We start from the raw sequence: 17,212 nt of genomic DNA on the forward strand, positions 1-17,212 counted from the left end.
GAGCGGACGGCTCAACCTGCGTGAGACAGGAGTCAGGCTGATGGGGCAGCACTTCCGGGACTGCCTGTGAATGAGGTGTCACTTAACCTTGGTGTCCGACAGGATGCATTGCTCTGTCTTGACGCATGGCAGCAATTGCAGCTAGGTGGGACCCGGTGCCTTCTTGTCTTCAGCTGAGGACCTAGTTGGTGTGATGCCTGTGATCGTCCTCTCCAGAATAGGTGCCTTTTGTTATCTGCTATACCAGGGTGCTGTGGTGAAGGCCCCACCGAGGCTGCAAGCAGTGTTTCACACTCAGCATTAGCTCTCTGTGCACTCCCAAATGCATCTCTTAGCCCTCTCTGTCCACCCTCCATCATGTCGGCTGCTGTCCACAAGGACTTTGCTTTTTGGGGAGCCTGAAGCGAGTCTCTCCGGGGTTGGGCTTGGTGTCCCGTGTAGCAAACATTTGCCTAGTGCCACAACTCATCCTGAGCCTGCCTGGTCACCCTTGTGCTGGCGTTCCCTTGCTCACTACATGACGGTAACCACATCAGACAAGCAAGGGATGGAGCACCCCTTTGAAGTGGGGTTGTGAACATAGGCTGCAACTCTGCTGGGCCGACTCTGGATCCGGTGGGACCATGCCCAGGCATCTGATAAGGCGGCAAGACTTACTGGGTACCTGTGTATGCTGGATGCTTTCCTACCTCCGCCCTATTCAGCAGCACTCGGCGAGGGCTCTTCTCCCTTGCCCCTGGGGTCCGTCTCAAGACGGCAAGCACATCTCCTGCACGTGCTGCTTCGGGGACTCGCAGGCTCTCGGGCGTGTTTATTTTCTGGCATTCCAGAAGTGCCTCTGGCAGCTCCGGGCAGCAGCTGGGGGGGGCTGAATGTGCTGCGACACGCTCGGCTATGTTTGTGAGAGCTGCCAGAGTGCAAGCTCGCTGCCCCGGGGAGCTCAACTGCCTTGGGGAGCGGAGAGGCAAGTAGCTCTCCATCTGTCTCTGTCTTTGCTGCCGCTCTTCTACCCGAGTCAGGAATGACTGTTTTAAGCAGACTATAGTTCTAGGGCTTCTGTCTTGAAGTCCCATAGAGACTCCTGTGTCTCTTCCCCCAGGACACAGGCTGTGGACAGTCGTGCATTTGTAGTACTGCAAGTGCCCCCGTGAAAGTGCAGGTAGCAGAGCACTGGAGGATGCTGGGGGACTGTGAGACCCCCCCATAGGGTCACAGGGCACCGTGCAGACGTTACATGGGGTGCTGTAAAACATAGCGTTACAGAGAAGTTCTCATTTCATCCAATAATGTTTCTGCAGCACTTCCACCCTTTTGTAGCTTTGCAGGGGTGTTGGTAGCTCAAAAATTCTCCTTTTTATTTTAATTTTATTTTTGTACTTTTAATATACTTTTTAAGGCCAAAGAAACTGCCATGTCATAGCCAGCACAGTGCCTCAGAGCCCATGAGGGCCTGTAACATTCATAGTTTCATATTTTCATAGTTTTAGGGTCGGAAGGGACCTAATAGATCTTCTAGCCCGACCCCCCGCCAGGGCGGGAGAACAACAAAAAACCCTAAAAACAAAAACGGGACTCAAATGAGTCCAGCCAGGTAGGCATCCAGCCTCTTCTTAAAGATCCCCAGGGTAGGGGCCAGCACCACCTCCCTTGGAAGTTGGTTCCAGCTCCTAGCCGCCCTAACTGTGAAGTAGTTTTTTCGGATGTCCAATCTGTACCTCCTCTCCATCAACTTGTGCCCATTACTCCTTGTTATGCCAGCGGGGGCTAGGGGAAACAGCGTCTCCCCCAAACCCTTCTGGTTCCCCCTAGTGAGTTTATAGACGGTCACCAGGTCCCCCCTCAGCCTTCTCTTGTGGAGGCTGAATAGGTTCAGGTCCCGCAGTCTCTCACTGCAGGGTCTGCCCTGTTGTCCCCGGATCATGCGGGTGGCCCTCCTCTGGACCCTCTCCGTGTTGTCCACATCCCTCCTGAAATGGGGCGCACAGAACTGGACACAATACTCCAGCTGCGGCCTGACCAGCGTCGCATAGAGGGGGAGGATCACCTCCCTGGCTCTACTCGAGATGCACCTGTGGATGCACGACAAGGTCCGGTTAGCCCTGCCAACCATGACCTCGCATTGTCGGCCCATGTTCATCTTGGAGTCAATAATGACACCAAGATCCCTTTCCGCCTCCGTGCTCTCAAGTAGGGAGCTCCCCATCGTATAAGTGTGCTGCTGGTTCCTACTACCCAAGTGAAGCACCCTGCACTTGTCTGTATTGAAACACATCCTGTTCCTGTTTGCCCACCCCTGTAACCTATCCAGATCCTTCTGCAATCTCTCTCTCCCTGCTAGCGTGCTCACCTCCCCCCAAATTTTGGTGTCATCAGTGAATTTAAACAGGTTGCTTTCCACCCCAGCATCAAGATCGCTGATGAAGAAATTGAACAGCGCAGGCCCCAGGACCGAGCCCTGGGGGACTCCACTACCCACCTCCCCCCAACATTGACTGCAGGAGGATGTGAAGGAGGCCTAGCAAAAGGAGATAGCTTGACAAATGAAAGGAGGTTGAGCCAGTCCACTGCATGGGGGGATTTTGAAGATAATGGCCTGAAAAATCCTGCTGGAAATGGGTTGTCAGAGGCATGGGAGAGCAGATTTAAGAACCACTTGGGGGTTGTGACATCAGGGGACAAATTGAAGGGCGAGGAGAGAAATGTGCCGCCTGCCACGCTAGGGGCCATGAGGGTTTCCACCAACAAGCCTTGTCACACCCCGCTTGATGAACGGGTCACGAGAAGCACAGTCCGACCTGCCCAAGGTTGCCCAGCAGGATCAGCGGGCGAGCCAGAGCTGGAACCAGATGTTCAGGCTGGAAGAAAGAAGGGGCCAGATTTTCAGGCTCCAAAAGAATCATCTTTAAAAAACACGGGGCTCTTCGTCTACGTGCCGGGAACCTGCCAGGGAACCGCTGTGCCTGCAAACCTGCCAGCAAGGGCAGAGAGGCTCCCAGCAGAGCCCCTTGAAGACTGCAGCATCTGATGAAGGAAGGAAAGCTCATGCGCCGCTGATTTAGTCTATAACGGGTGTGGAGCCTATGGCCTGTGGGCCAGACCCAGCTCGTGGGGCTGCTCTGTCTGGTTAGTTGGGCTCCTGGCCGGACACCAGAAGTCGGAGGGGTTGGCTGTAAGGAGAGAGCCCAGAATTTGGGGCCTGTGGGCCCTGATGGACATGATCAGCATCGGAGGGCGAGTGGGGATCGATGCCCGTCCTTTTGTCACTGCCGCAGCCCCACCCTTCTCAGCCCATGCTGCAGCTGCCCCATGCCAGAGCTGGAGCCGTGACACAGGGCATGGGGTGGCCCAGGACGTGGTGGCCCACCAGCTCCAGCATATGGGGCATGCAGCACGAACTGGAGCTACCACCACTCTAACCTGGGTTGGAGCTGGAGTTGCAGCTGCCACCCCATGCCCTGCGGTGGACCCACCCCATGCGGAGGCTGGATCCAGCCCTCGAGCAGCCCCACAGTCCAGATCCAGCCCGGAGCACAAAGCAAGTTTGCCACTGGGCTAATACAGCCCCTGTCGCCTGCACGTTCCCGACTGTGACAGACGCCAGCATTGAAAGTGGTACAAAGCCAGCAGCGTGCATGCATGCAGTGGAAGAGGGGCTTGAGGTTTCTTTCACACAGTTGACCCCCAGAGGTGCCTGGGGACCGAGATTCGGAAAGCCTCTCCCAAATCAAGCGCTTGAGAGAATGTGTTTAAATCAAATGTAACAGCAGTTTTAATACTGAAACACAACTGGTATGTGAATGATGAGGCAATGTATTTCAAACCAACTAACGGCATGTTCAGTAATGACGATTTTAAAAAGGATTCATCTCTCAATATACTATTTAAGTCCTACAACCTTAAAAGCCTCTAGCAGGTGGCCAGTCTGCTAGGGGAAAGGGAGTTCCCAGCTAGGTTTAAAAATTTAAGTTTTGAAGAAGTAGGTATCTTGCTTCGCTCGCAGATGGGCCTTTCTGCCCTTACTTCAAGGCTGAAGGGCAGAGAGTCTGAAGTGAACTGGGATTTTTATATTCAATTACTTGGCTCAACTTCAAACCCTCCCCAGTAGGGCTAGGAAACACTGAAACCTGCCCAAGAGGTTATTTCATCGTTGCTACTAATATGAACTCTATCTGATAGGGTTATTGAGTGTAGCTTGCTTGTTGTCAAGCAGAAATGCCTGTTTTTAAGCGCCTCGATAAGCTGCATCTCTCCTAAACCTGTTTTTTCTGGCATCAAACTACTACGTGGCTTTAGGTGACCTTGAGTCGACTTCTCTTACCTTTTGAACACTTCTTGCCTATGTTGTTTTCTCACCTTTCATGCCCTCTGTCTTCTCCCCTCTTACCCAAACTCTGGTCAAGCAGATGCTATCTCACCAGCGGTGCATTCATCCCGAATGCTTCCACAGCACGGCTTGGATTGCTCTCACGGTGAGGCCGTCACACAAGAACCGCTGCTTTCTGTAGCATCTCATCTCTGCTGCGATGCCAGCCCACTCTCTGCCGTTAAGCAGATGCTGCTCTTCCCTCCCGAAATGGCTGCAGTTCAGGCACAGCAGCTTTTGAACGAGCCGAGTCAATCCGCACTTCTTTTCTGTTGGCTTCAGCGCAGTTCGGGCTAAGCCTGTTGTTTGTAAAGGGCCGTGAGAGCTGCTTGTGGAAGGCAAGTTACCGAAGGAATCACGGGGATCTTGGCTGTAAGCCTGTGCATTTTTTGGTAATCGACTCCCTCCACCTAGTGCAGTTGGGCCAGTAAGTAACTGGGTTTGGCACCGTGCTGCCTCTTAGCCATAAAACCTACAGGCCTTTGCAGCAGTTGGTGAGCAACAAGGGGGGGAGTGACACAGGCTAGCATGAGCCGGCGCTTCTTGATGTGCACAGTGCCGGTGGGGATTGCAGTCACACGCCACATCCCACGCGCACCTCGGGGAGGCAGCTGCCAGGAACGCTGGGCACCGATAATTACAGGAGGCAGGTGCAAGGGCATCTGTGCCGAACAGTTAATTAAAGGGAGCCTCTCTTGTTGAGCGTTGTGTGTGTAAATCGAGCGAGCAACTGATAGCGCAAGGTGGGATGGGGCTTTGCACTGCCAGTCCTAGCACGGTCTCCTTTATCTCTGACCTCAGGCCCTTCGCATACCTCTGCAGATACGGGGCAGTCTTTATCCTTGTGGCACTGGGCTGTTCTCTGTCTACCCTTTTAGCTGGCGGTAGCAGCCTGAGAACAAAAGTAGATGCTCGTGGTTCTCGAGTCCTTTTCTGATCCCAGACCTTGGGCAGTTTGCTACCCCTCTTTGACTTGGCTTCCTCCCCCTGGGCGATGGGACTAAAGTGCCCTGACTGTGGGTTGGGGAAGGCTGGTGGCAGGGCACTCCAGGTGTTCAGTCTGCTATTTTCGGTTATTGTTTAACTTGCGTGGCTGCCTCTTGTGAGCTCTGCAGTCCCTTGCACGCGCTGTTAGGATGGGGATAAACAACACACTGACATCAGTGTAATGACTTTGGCTCTGTACGCTGATGTGAAGCACACTAGTGCTCAGGATGAACCGTTAAACCCAGGGAGCGCTCTAGGTTGGCTTCGCCTGCTTGGCGGATGCTGTTGTGGAGCACCGGCCACTGACGGTGTTAACGACCTGTGAGGCAGGTTGGGGAGCCTCCTCTGGGGCCTTTCCAGCAGAGGAGAGGCTGGGCAGGCACCTTGCTGGGCTGGGTTAGGAACAAGGTGTCTGTGGACTATATGCAATCCATTCCACCCCCATATTCTATTGTTCTGGGTCCCTGCCCTGACAGCTGCTGTTCCAGGGCGTGGATCCTGCACGCACTTTATTTTTCCTTGCCTGAGTAATCCCATTGAAGCATAGGAGGTAATGCCCAGGGTTAAAGTTACCATATGGGATTGCATTTGCAGGCACAAAGCCTAAAGGGTGGAGCAGGGGAGCACCTGGAAGTAGCAGACAGAAGATCATCATTCAGCATTGCAAAAAGGCAGCCAAGAGTAGCTGAAAGAGAGGGGCTATTGAGCGTTCCTGGAGCCGGTCCTCTCCCTGCTGGGTGTGTTTTACCTCTGTCTCCAGCCGGGTTTGCTGGGTGAGAGGAGTCTGCAGTGAAATCCTCTTCTTATTTCTCTTTAGATGCTTTGCAGTGGCCTTTTATCTAAATAATGGGTCTAAATACCCGCAACGAGGTGCAGATGAGGGCAGTTCTTGTTAACCTAATCGCCCTTTCCTCTGAAGTGCAACGGGATCTGCTTACAGCTGTCCCTGCTGCCAGTGGCTGTACTCTGTGGTCCTAGTACAGCTCCCCTGTCTTCAGCCACTGCCGCCACTGGAGTTATAGCATGGGCAGACAAGCTCTGCTGTGCTTTCTTATGGGGAGAATGCACCCTGTGCTTTCCAGTGCAATCCGATTTGCCTCGGAGGAGCAGAATATTGCTGCCCCGCTCTGCTTTGGTCCTTCTTTGGCATTTCTCATTGGGTCACTGGAGAAAAATGTCCAAGCAAGCAATCATTCTCCTTCTGTGCACCTCTTGAAGTGGGAGGAGGAGCGCAGTCAGTCTAGGGCAGTAATAACTGTGCTGGTCCAGGGACTATGTACAAAGCAAAGCTTGCTTGGGAATACAATTGTCATCTGCGTAATGCGGTTAAATAGAAGTGCTTTTCTACCTGGTGTTGTGCTGAAGCTTCATCTGCCTTTTTCGTAGCCCTGAGAGAGAGCATGTTGTGCTCAGAAGCTTCTCTAGCATCTCTCCCAGCCATACCATGGGTCCAATAAAAAAAATATGGCCAAGCAGCTCTTGTGCCTATCAATATATAGTTCAGAATTTCTTCAATAGGGCGGGAAAAAGAGGATATTAGGCCTTGCCTTTCTGCCCAGTGACCACACAGGCCGGTGTGCACGTGGGCCTTGGAGGGGTTGTAAACTCAGGTCCTAAGCTCTCTTCTTTCTTTCTTTCCCAGGGAGCTCCGGCTGCGCAATTACAACCCTGAAGATGAAGAGCTCAAGAAAAGGAAAGTGCCTCAGGCCAAGCCAGCCTCAGGTAGGCGCCCGGAGAGGATTGGGAGGGTCCGAATGGTAGCTCCCCTGTTTGTGCATATGGACCACCTGTCTGGAGGGCAGAGCTACAGGAATGGGACCAGCAGTGGTGCAAGCCTCTTCTGCATGTCCCTCCATGGGGGTGGGAGGGAAGCACAGTAAAAGGAGCTTTTCCATCCTTGGTTTCTGCTCCAAGCTCCAGCAAGGGGCTAGATCATCTGATCTGGGTACGTCTCCTAGCAGTGGGGCTGAGATCCTCTGAGCTCCTGTGTTGCAGATCCCATCTGCCATCCATTGGCTGGACAAACTGACCGCTGTTACCTTGACCTGGAGACCTTCAGAGGAAAGAGTCCGTAGACGGTCACCAATCTCCGGCTTTTTTTCTAAATTTAAAACTAAATTAGCAATTGCAGTAACTTTTCCTCTCCGGTTCAATTATAATAAATAAGCAGGTGCCATCAGACATACCTCACACTCTTTGACCTTTGGGGAAGCAGCACATCTCCAGGGGTCAGCTGGATTTCAGCTTGTACACTCTCCTTGGATCTTCTTCCACCCACAACCTTTGCAGTACACGTATGCGAGCTCTGGTACATAGCAGCCTTGTGGAGATGTTACCAGTAAGATTGGAAGTGAGCAGAGGATTGTATATAAATAATAATATACACGATAATTATACATGTAAATAATTACATATCAGTATTGTAAATATTTATATACATGTGTGTATAAATACTCACACAGCTTTATAGTAGCCATATCAAATATGCTAGAACGTGTAATTAGCAGGTTGCACCTGCATTGAGTAGAACGGTTCATACAAAGCTAAGGTTGATGCCTGCCCCTGGTTGTTGTGTGCTTGTACTTACCAGTCTGGGGTTTTACCCTGGGCAGAGTGCTGTCTTATCGGAGCGCCTTCCTGGGGTTCAGCAAGCAATGACTGACACCTGTCAGGGGGTGGATGTTCCCTCACCAGCTGACAAGCTTCAGCTCCGAGCAGCCCTTTGGACTGCGTGGGCAAGCACAGGACGTGGGCTTCACCTCTCAGCAAATAGAAGAAATGAGCCCTTTGCCTGGATGTCTCCAAGCATTTGGTGGGTCAGAGGCTTGTCAGGGAACGAGTGGAGCACCTTGCTGCCAGCTCACAGGTTTGACTCCAGCTTGGAGTACAAATGGCAGAAGGGTCCATCTTGCTCACAGCTTGATCTCAGTTCGGTGGTGTTCAACTCGGGTTTTAATAGGCAGGTGTCTCTATCTGATTAATTGGCTCATTTCAGAGTTGGTGGAGAGTGCTGGAGTATGGAAACTGAACTGTCTCATCCTCTAGTGCAATGGTTCTCTGCTTTGTTAGATGTAAGTTGCTCCTTGTTAGACTTAAAGACCCTTTTTTAGACTCAGGACCTCCTCAGAAAATGCCAGCTCTTAGTTATCACTTGTTTTTCAATTAAAGAAAAATACCAGAGCAATTCGTCTGTCGCAAACAATTTGGACCACAACGGTTCAGAATGGTTTTTAATGCTATGAATTCCTATTTGAAATCAGATGGAGACACCTGCCTATTTGAAATCTCTGTATTTATCTCGTGAATCATGTTTGCGCACCTAGCAGGGCTGATGATGCATGGCATCCCACAGCATCCTTGACAAGGCACCACAGGGTGCTCAGCACCCTGGTTGAGAATCACTGCCCCAGTGGTGATTCTCTCCAAGTCTAATTAGTGGCAGTGTGGAGGGTGCTTTTTTTGCTGTTCTTTTGATCCCTTTCTATGAGCTCAGGACGTCGGTCTCCAAGTGGAGGTGCTAAAGTGTTGGACATGTAAAGCAGTATTCAAGCCTCTGAATAAATGACTTGCTTCTCAGAGGATCTGACGTCTCCTTGAAGTCCATCCATAGGAGGTGCCTGTACTCAGCACCAGGCCGCTTTCATTTAATAGCCCACATTTAAGCAGTCATCTTTGCTTAGCAGTAATTGCAGGGCTGTCAGTCCGGCATCGCTCTCCAGCTCTAAAAAAACACTTACCTTTTAATTAATGTTTTTAAGAAATCCCCCTGCTGCTGCATGTTGTCAGCGAGCCCTCTAGAAAAAGGACTCTTAGAAAGATGTCCTAAAAAGGGATGATTTTGATTTTGAAAGGGTGAAAGATAATATAGAGTGATGCCATGTGAAGGAGGGTTGGCTACACTTGGAAATAACGGGGTCCCTGTTCAGTTTGGCTAGGGGCAGGATCTTGTGGCTTATCCTTTTATAAAATGGTAAAAAGCTCCTCTCCTCCCCACCATCAAAGTAGTGGGAAGTGGGAATCACTTTCTTGACTGTTTCCCATTGTCCCTCCCAGCCCAGCTCATCATCAGAGCTGGGATCCTCTCTTTAAAGACCTGCATCTGTAGTAGCCTAGAGATGCCTGACTTCAGGAAATCGTCCTATGGGCATGGGATCAGGTACTAGAGCTTTATGGTCTTGGAAGCAGGGAAATGTACAGCGTAAGCGAGAAGTCAGAAACGCAGCAGGTGTATCAAAAATAGGGAATAAGGGTTTGAAGCCTTAGGAGAAGTGCATTGAGTTGGGTTCAGGATGCGTTTACATCGGTGCGATAGGAATAGCTGTGGCAGGAGAGTCCCCTAGTGGGAAAAGAGCACAGGGCAGCTGAAGAAATGCGTGTGCTAGAGTCCAAGACAGAGTCGGCATAGCTGTGTCCAGATGGGGCACTTTGCTGGGTGACTTGGATTTTTTCACTCCCAGAGCTGATGCAGGATGCCGGCGAAACTCTGCAGCATGGGCAAAGCCCTAGAGAAGTTCTGGGAACAATGTTCAGGTGATCTCTGCAGCAAGTTGCTCCATCTCCAAACCCAGTTTGCTATCTGCCAACGGCTGCTCCCAAAATCCTGGCCCAAACCGAGATCTGAGCACCGCCCGGGTCCAGCTGTGTTACCCTGCTCACCTGGACTGAGGGGCAAGGGGCTGAGGCCCTTCCCTGCCCTGCTTTTGATGCATCTTTCAGGGCAGAGTCCTTGCCGGCAGCCCCAAGGATGGGGGTTTCATTCTGCACCGTGGAGTTTCTCAGCACTGCATTTCTAATGGTAGGGGCACGTTGTAACAGTCCCTCTTGTGTCCTGGACAAGTGTTGCTGAACTCGGTTCCATGTGTTAGGAGGGCCTGGGCTGCACCCACCAGCTGAAAGGCAGCGGAGCCCAGCTCTAGCATCCACACGGCTCTTTGTTTCTCCCTTGTCTCTTGCTCCACGTGAGGCTTTGCATTAGCTTTCAAGCAGACACTTCTATGCAATTCAGGTACCCTTAACAGCTCTGCCTGTGGGGAGGTTTGTTCTCCCTGCAGGAGACAGGAAAGAATTGAATCGTGGGCATTTCTGATTTCTCTGCCTGATGCAAATGATTGCAACGGAGGGTTTAAGTACAACGTATCTCGGGGTGGACTCACCTCAGTCTCCCGTGGCTACCTTCATACCAGATACGTAGTCACTGTCTGCTCCAGTGTTATCTGCTCTGGAAATGCTGCTTCAGGGAGGCTCAGACCCAGCGCACCTTGGCTGGCTCTCCAGGGCTGGTGGCAACTGAAGTCGTATCCTAAAGAGACATCTCTGCCGCATTACTGATAGAGGCACAACTTGTATAAAAGGAGTTTATGTTCTGCTGTCTGTACCGCTGCTGTTCCTTGCACTTCCCTCATCAGACAGTGCTTTTCCCTTTCCATTTGGGGTCCATGTTGCTTTCAGGGTCTTGCAGCTGCAGTATTTGGGTTGCAAATACTGCAGCGGGGACTGGCTTTGGATTAAAGTGAAAGGCTGCATGATTCTGTCCCTTCAAAAACATGAAGCAGGGATCCATGCTGCCCTCGTGCTGGCTGTTTTGTATGATGAACATTAACGTTCAGTGTCCTGTTGTTCCCTCTAGTGGAAGAGAAGGTGAAAGACCAGCTCGAAGCAGCCAAGCCGGAACCCATCATCGAAGAAGTGGTATGTGCTTGGATCTTTCTGCCCCCAATTAAATGCCCTTTTCTGCATCCCATCAGCTTGGCTGTTCTTAACTGAGAATTCCTCTGTTCTTTCTCTCCTAGGATTTGGCCAACCTGGCTCCCCGGAAGCCAGACTGGTAAGTGCTTCCTGGAATTGGAGCTTGTCACTCCCAGGCAATTGGGGTCTCCTTGTGGTAGGAGGGATGTCCTGCAAGTGTTGCCTTAGTTTTAGCCTTTTGGGGTGGTTGTGGTTGGGTCAGAGCTCTGAGGAAAAGGCCTGGGGGTTACAGTGGACAATTAGCTGAATATGAGCCAGCAGTGTGCCCTTGTTGCCAGGAAGGCTAATGGCATCCTGGGCTGCACTGGCAGGAGCGTTGCCAGCAGATGGAGGGCAGTGATTCTTCCCCTCTATTCAGCACTGGGGAGGCCACATCGGGAGTCCTGTGTTCAGCTGTGGGCTCCCCACTGCAGAAAAGATGTGGATAGATTGGAGAGAGTCCAATGGAGGGCAACAGAAATGGTTCAGAGGTAGAGCACATAACTTGTGAGGAGAGGCTGAAGGAACTGGGCTTATTTAGTTTGCAGAAGAGAAGACTGAGGAGGGATTTGATAGCAGCCTTCACCTCCTTGCAGGGGTGTTGCAAAGAGGATGGAGGTGAACCGTTTTCAGTGGTGGTAGATGACAGAACAAGGAGGAATGGGCTTAAGTTGCAGCAAGGGAAGTTGAGGTTGGATATTAGGAAGAACTTTCTCCCAAGGAGGGTAGTAAAGCACTGTAGTAGGTTCCCCAGAGAGGTGGTGGACTCTCCATCCTTGGAGGTTTTTAAGACCTGGCTAGACAAAATTTTGGCTGGGATGATGTAGTTGGGGCTGGTCCTGCTTGGAGCAGGGGTTGGACTAGATGCGACCTCCTGAGGTCCCTTCCAGCCCTCATTTTCTATGAATTCTGTGGAATTGGAGGAGTAATATGGAGGGAAACTTCCTGGCAGAGAGATCCAAGTACAGAGCAGTCTCCCAAGACATGATGGGCATATTCCCATGTCTGGATGAAAAGGCTGGAGTGTAGGAAACAACACTGGTAAAAATCTCGCAAGGAATGAACAGTGGTTGGCTCTCCAGGACAAGCTAGATGGCACTTATCTCTGGCTCCTCTGGCTTTCTACAACAGAAACAATTTGTCTTGCTCATGTCTGATAAGAGTGTAAAGCTTTTATTGCTTGCATTGGGCTGACGTCCTGAGGCTGAGCTGAGGACCTGCACTGTACAAGTATGTAGTGCGAGAAGTTTGTACCCCATGCACGTGTATGCAGACATCGGGGCGGGGGTGGGGTCACGCACTACTGGAACATCGCATGTAGGAGAGCGAGCAAAGAGATGTCACCAGCAAGTAAAGGGATGTTACCAACAAGTTTTTGCAGCCCAGAGCATGTGTTCAGAGACAGCTTGGTGGGTTTCTGGGGGAGATGATGTCTCCTCAGCTGGGTTTTGTGTCCAGTTCCCAAGTCCCACATCATGTAGATGCAGGACATGGTCAGTGCTGTGGATCAGGGGTTGATCTGCTGAAATCTGTCCCAGACACCCTGCGCAGAGCATGGGCACTTCAGCATCAAGCTGCTGCTGGTAGCTTAGGGGGCTCTTTGTGGCAGGGATGCCCCATCAGCCTGGTTTGCACACCCTTTACAGTAGTTTTGCTGATGCCAGCCACGTGCCCTGTAAGATGCAGCAGAGTCTTTGCCCCAAGGAGCTTGCAGTGCCCGTAAGGGGTTTCTGTGGCTGTTTGCTCAGTGCTGCATTGAATAAACACAATGGTGCTGCTTCTCTGTACTAGCCCGCCCCCTCTATTCATCTCTCTTGTGTTAAGTGCTCGTTCTCCTCCCCAGGGATCTAAAGCGAGATGTTGCCAAGAAGCTGGAGAAATTGGAGAAGAGAACGCAAAGGGCGATTGCCGAACTGATAAGTAAGTGACTGTGGCTGTGGAAGTGCCTGCACCTGAGATCACCTGGAGCCAAGAAGGGCTCGGCACTTTTGGAAGCAGGCCACTTACTTAGATCCCTGGGCATTTATCTCAGGAGTTCTTGGCTTTGTTTTCAGCCAGTAAGTTCTGCTGATTTTCAGGTTTCTCTGGGGCTTCCTGGCAGAAGAGGAAGCATGACCATCATGAGGAGAAAGGAGCAGGCAGGGAATGTTAAAGGGGTTGGCTTTGTAGAAGCCTGTAGCTTTATGGCCTCTATTACTTCCAGTTCAGTTACAGATCTTGACTTCAGTGGCCATTTAGCATCGGGGTTGAGAGAGAATTCCCAGTAGATGGCCCCCACCACTTACACCACCCCTGGCTAACACAGGCAGCCATTTCTATCAGGCAGCAGTGCTAGTCTGTACGTCTCGGTGACTAAAAGCTTGTGAAGTGTTAAGCCCGCTGGCTACTTCATGCAGACTCAGCAGTTCTCAAGTTCACTGCTAATACACACTGTAGTCTTATCCCTCTCGTGTAGCAGGAACATACCTGCTAGTGCGTCCTGTCCTGCCTGCTACAAGGACTGGGGGCTGCATTGTACTTCCTGCCAGTGCAAGCTGAAGTGAATACGTCCTGGAAAAGGGCCCCAAAATGATCATTATCTGTTGAAATTAATAGGAAAACAAGTCAGATCTTTCAGGCCCCAGAACAGTGTTCATTCAGCCCCTCCTCAAGCTAGGCCTTGTTCTTCTGCAGAACAGGCCTGCAGGGGGGGGAAGCCCTGGTGCTAGCACATGGGCCCCAGCAGAGCAATGCAAGAGACCCCACCGGGTAACTTTTGCATCCGAAGCTGAGCTGTGCTGGCCTGGGGACTGAGAGAGGCTGCCTGGCAGGTCTCCATTGTCAGTACAGCAAGACCCGGAAACTGGGCTGTGTTACTTGCAGCTGCTGTAGTGCTACAGCAGTTTAGCTTTAACGAGGGTTGTTTAAGTGTAGTTCAAATGATCGTAACACGTATAGCCTGCATTTATTCCTCACCTCTTAAATGGGCTGGGGGGGTGGAAGATGGGTTTCCAGGATACCCAGAAGGGTAGTTCAGTGGGCAGCTCAGTGTCGGCCTTTTTGGCCAAGACCTTACGGGATGCTCTTAGCGCTGACTTTCTCCCCCAGAGTGCAGGGAGGAGTGATGGGCTGCTTCGGGAAGGCCTGATTCTGCTCTCACTGTGGGCTATCCCCAGATTAGTGACACCAATTCACCAGCCTAGGACCTGGCATTGGGGCGATACCACATCTCTTCCAGTCATGACTGGATCCTGAGCTAAGGCAGGGGAGCAGGATGCCTTGGCTGGCAGCTGCTAGGCACAGAGGCCTGGATAGCACAGTTGGGGTCCTCTGTCTTCTCGTGCAGATCCCGGTGTGGCTGCCTGATGAGGACATGAGAATTGCCATTGACTGGGTCAGACCATAGGCCCATCTTGCCCAGTCTCCTGCGTCACGCAGCGGCAGAGAGTAGATGCTGGAAGGGAGAGTGAACTAGGTCTGACCAGATGTTTGTCCACTTCCTCTCCCACTTGCAGCCTCCAGCATTTAAGGTCTGGGAAGTTCTGATTCGGCGGCTGTGCCGCTCACTCCTGTGCTCAATAGCTACTGATGTCCCTTTCCTCCAAGAATGTGTCCAATCCCTGGTTGAACTCTCAGCTTCCACCACATCTGGTGGGAATGACTTCCACCCTTTAATGACACTCTGGGTGAAAAAGAATTTCCTTGTGTTAGTTTTAAACATAGTACCTGCTAGTTTCTTGTTGTGACCCCTCTTTCTCATATTGTTAGAGACAGCCAATGATAAATCCCTATCAACTTTCTCTTCCCCATTTGGTATTTTGTAAACACTTCTTATGTCCTCCCTCAAGCCTCTCTTTCCTAAATGAAATAGTCCTGGCCTCTTTAGCCTCTCCTCCTATGGAAGCCCCTCCATCATCCTTGTTGCTCTTCTCTGGTTCTTCTCTATCCTTTTTGAGGCTTGGGCACCAGAAATGGGCACAGCATTCAAGGCATGGACATGCCGTGTGTTTATAAAGGGGTATCATGATGCTTTCCATTTTGTTTACAAATCCCTTCTTCATCATCCCTACCATTTTGTTTGCGTTTTGGCTCCTGTGGAGCACTGAGCGGATGTTTCTAGCTCAGTGCTCCACAGTGACTCCCAGATCTCTTTCCTCACGGTTGCTGACTGACTTTTCCTTGCAGGAGAGAGGCTAAGAGGCCAAGAGGATGATCTGGCATTGGCTGTGGGATCAGCAAAACAAGAAGGAAGTGATTCTGATTGAAGAGGGCCAGCTGGCTGCCCCTGGGCCTGTCGGATCCACCTTGCTGCTCACCTCCGCCCCCACGGACTCAGGCACAGGGGCTTCTCCCAGTGGGATACACTGGTGCTTTAGCCGTACACCCTGCTGGAAAGGGACAGATCAAGGCATCCCTGTTCTAGAAAACCAGGCTGTGTCTAACTTTGCGAGTGCATTTCACATGGGAGTGTCTTGGGGTACGTCTACGTTGCAACTGGGAGGTGCAGCTGCAACCTGGGCAAACACGTTAGCTTTAATCCCATCAGCTCCACACACTGGTAGCAGTGATGGTGAGGCAGCAGCCAGGTGTGCAGAGCCCATCATTATGTGTCCGTTCTTGGTAAAATAAAATCTTCACTGTTCTCGGTTCCCCAGCTAGCGCAAGTGTCTGTGTGCTGCAAAAGGGTCTCCGGACTGTGGCGTAGATGTACCCTGCAGTGCTCTTGCCCTGTGCCGCACACTCTGCTCCAAGAGACTGTACCTGGTGCAGGACATGGGCTCTGGGGTACAGGGGAAATAGGGTTCAATGGGGCTGTCCTGAGCTTGTCATATAAAAGAGGCTCAGCAGTAGGGATCAGGATCAGACTGAGACAGAAAATGCCAGATTCGCTGCAGCCACAATCCCACACTCCCAGAAGCAAAGCCCTGTGCTCAGTGGGAAGGTCACCATAGCAATACAGGCCCTGCCTGCACTGCCCAGGGAACCACGCAGCATCTTCCCAGCTCGACCAATGGGCTGGAGAAGGGGTTACCACTTTCCCTGACCAGTACAGATCAGTATATTTCCATGCAGTGAGGGCTGGTGCACACAGGTCCCTTTATTTCCTTGCTGCCCTGTTTTCTCTCTCTTGCAATCTGAGCACCCAGCAGAACTGTAACACACCAGTTATTGCCTTTGATGGGGGCTTGAATTGCTGCCCAGCTTTCCGGCACTTCGATATCAAAAGCAACGAGTTTTGTAACTTGTTGCATAGAGACCCTGCTGGAGATGAGATCCTATCTGGCATGGACAAAAGAATTCCTCGGCCCATTGTGAAATGGCTTTGTTGCTCGAGGATTATATTCTAGGCTGTGGGTCAGGGAAAGAAGCCTCTACTTTCTAGCAGAGGGGCCAGCAGACCATTCACATTTTGTTTTTCTGTTCTCTGGTCCTTCCGCGGGGGGTGGCACAGCGTGCATCATATCAGTGCTTTTTTTTTTTTTTACTGGCCAAGCTTGGCTCTAATAGTTTTCCTAATAAAATGATCCAACAGAGATATGAAAGGCCACCTCCTTTGTGAGCAGTACATGGGCAAGATGGTCCAAGTGCTTCAGAAATCATTGGTTTCCATCAGATTTGGTATGTGGGACAATGGGTGAGCTATGCCCCCAGCATCTGGAAGTGAGTGAGGAAGATGACGGTTAAGACATTGAAATGCAGCTCTCCAAGGAAAGGCTGAGCGAACGAGAGTCCGGAGAAAAGGAGGTTAAGGGGAGACATCACAATTTTCAAGTATTGGAAGGGCCAGTGCAAAGAGGGAGAACGACTCTGCTGAAGAGGGTAGGACATGGGGGTTTAACCATTGCAAAGCAAAGCAGATTGAGATGAAATCTTAGGTAAGACATCCTTGCTGCAAGTGCAGCAGGGCAGGGAACACGCTGCCCAGGGAGATGGTGGAGTCCAGGAGGCTGGATGGGCATTTGTCTGGGACTACCCAGAAATAGCAAATCACGCATCTGCGCGCAGGGGGTTGGATTAGATGACCCGTGAGGTCCACTCCTACCCTATGAATGAGTCTAGGTCTCAGCTGCCTGCCTTAATTGGCGGCACCATGGGAGGAAGGGTGGGAGTGAATGGTGCTCCTGGCAGCTTCAGCTCCAGAGCCCTCCTGCTAGCCGG

The 17,212-nt window shown here is 51.4% G+C and overlaps 1 protein-coding gene across 1 annotated transcript in view; it reads left to right on the top strand.

The window, feature by feature from the left end:
- CCDC12 (coiled-coil domain containing 12) overlaps positions 1–16,589 on the top strand; it is a 61,446-nt gene extending 44,857 nt beyond the window's left edge. Inside the window, exons 4-8 of the mRNA XM_025207375.1 lie at positions 6,993–7,072; positions 10,977–11,038; positions 11,140–11,174; positions 12,918–12,994; positions 15,239–16,589. Coding sequence (XP_025063160.1) covers positions 6,993–7,072; positions 10,977–11,038; positions 11,140–11,174; positions 12,918–12,994; positions 15,239–15,318 — 334 coding nt within the window. The 3' untranslated portion in view covers positions 15,319–16,589. The remainder of the gene's footprint in view (positions 1–6,992; positions 7,073–10,976; positions 11,039–11,139; positions 11,175–12,917; positions 12,995–15,238) is intronic.
- The last annotated feature ends 623 nt before the right edge of the window (positions 16,590–17,212 follow it).

Source organism: Alligator sinensis, unplaced genomic scaffold, assembly GCF_000455745.1.
Source record: "Alligator sinensis unplaced genomic scaffold, ASM45574v1 scaffold1298_1, whole genome shotgun sequence".
Classification (NCBI taxonomy): domain Eukaryota; kingdom Metazoa; phylum Chordata; order Crocodylia; family Alligatoridae; genus Alligator; species Alligator sinensis.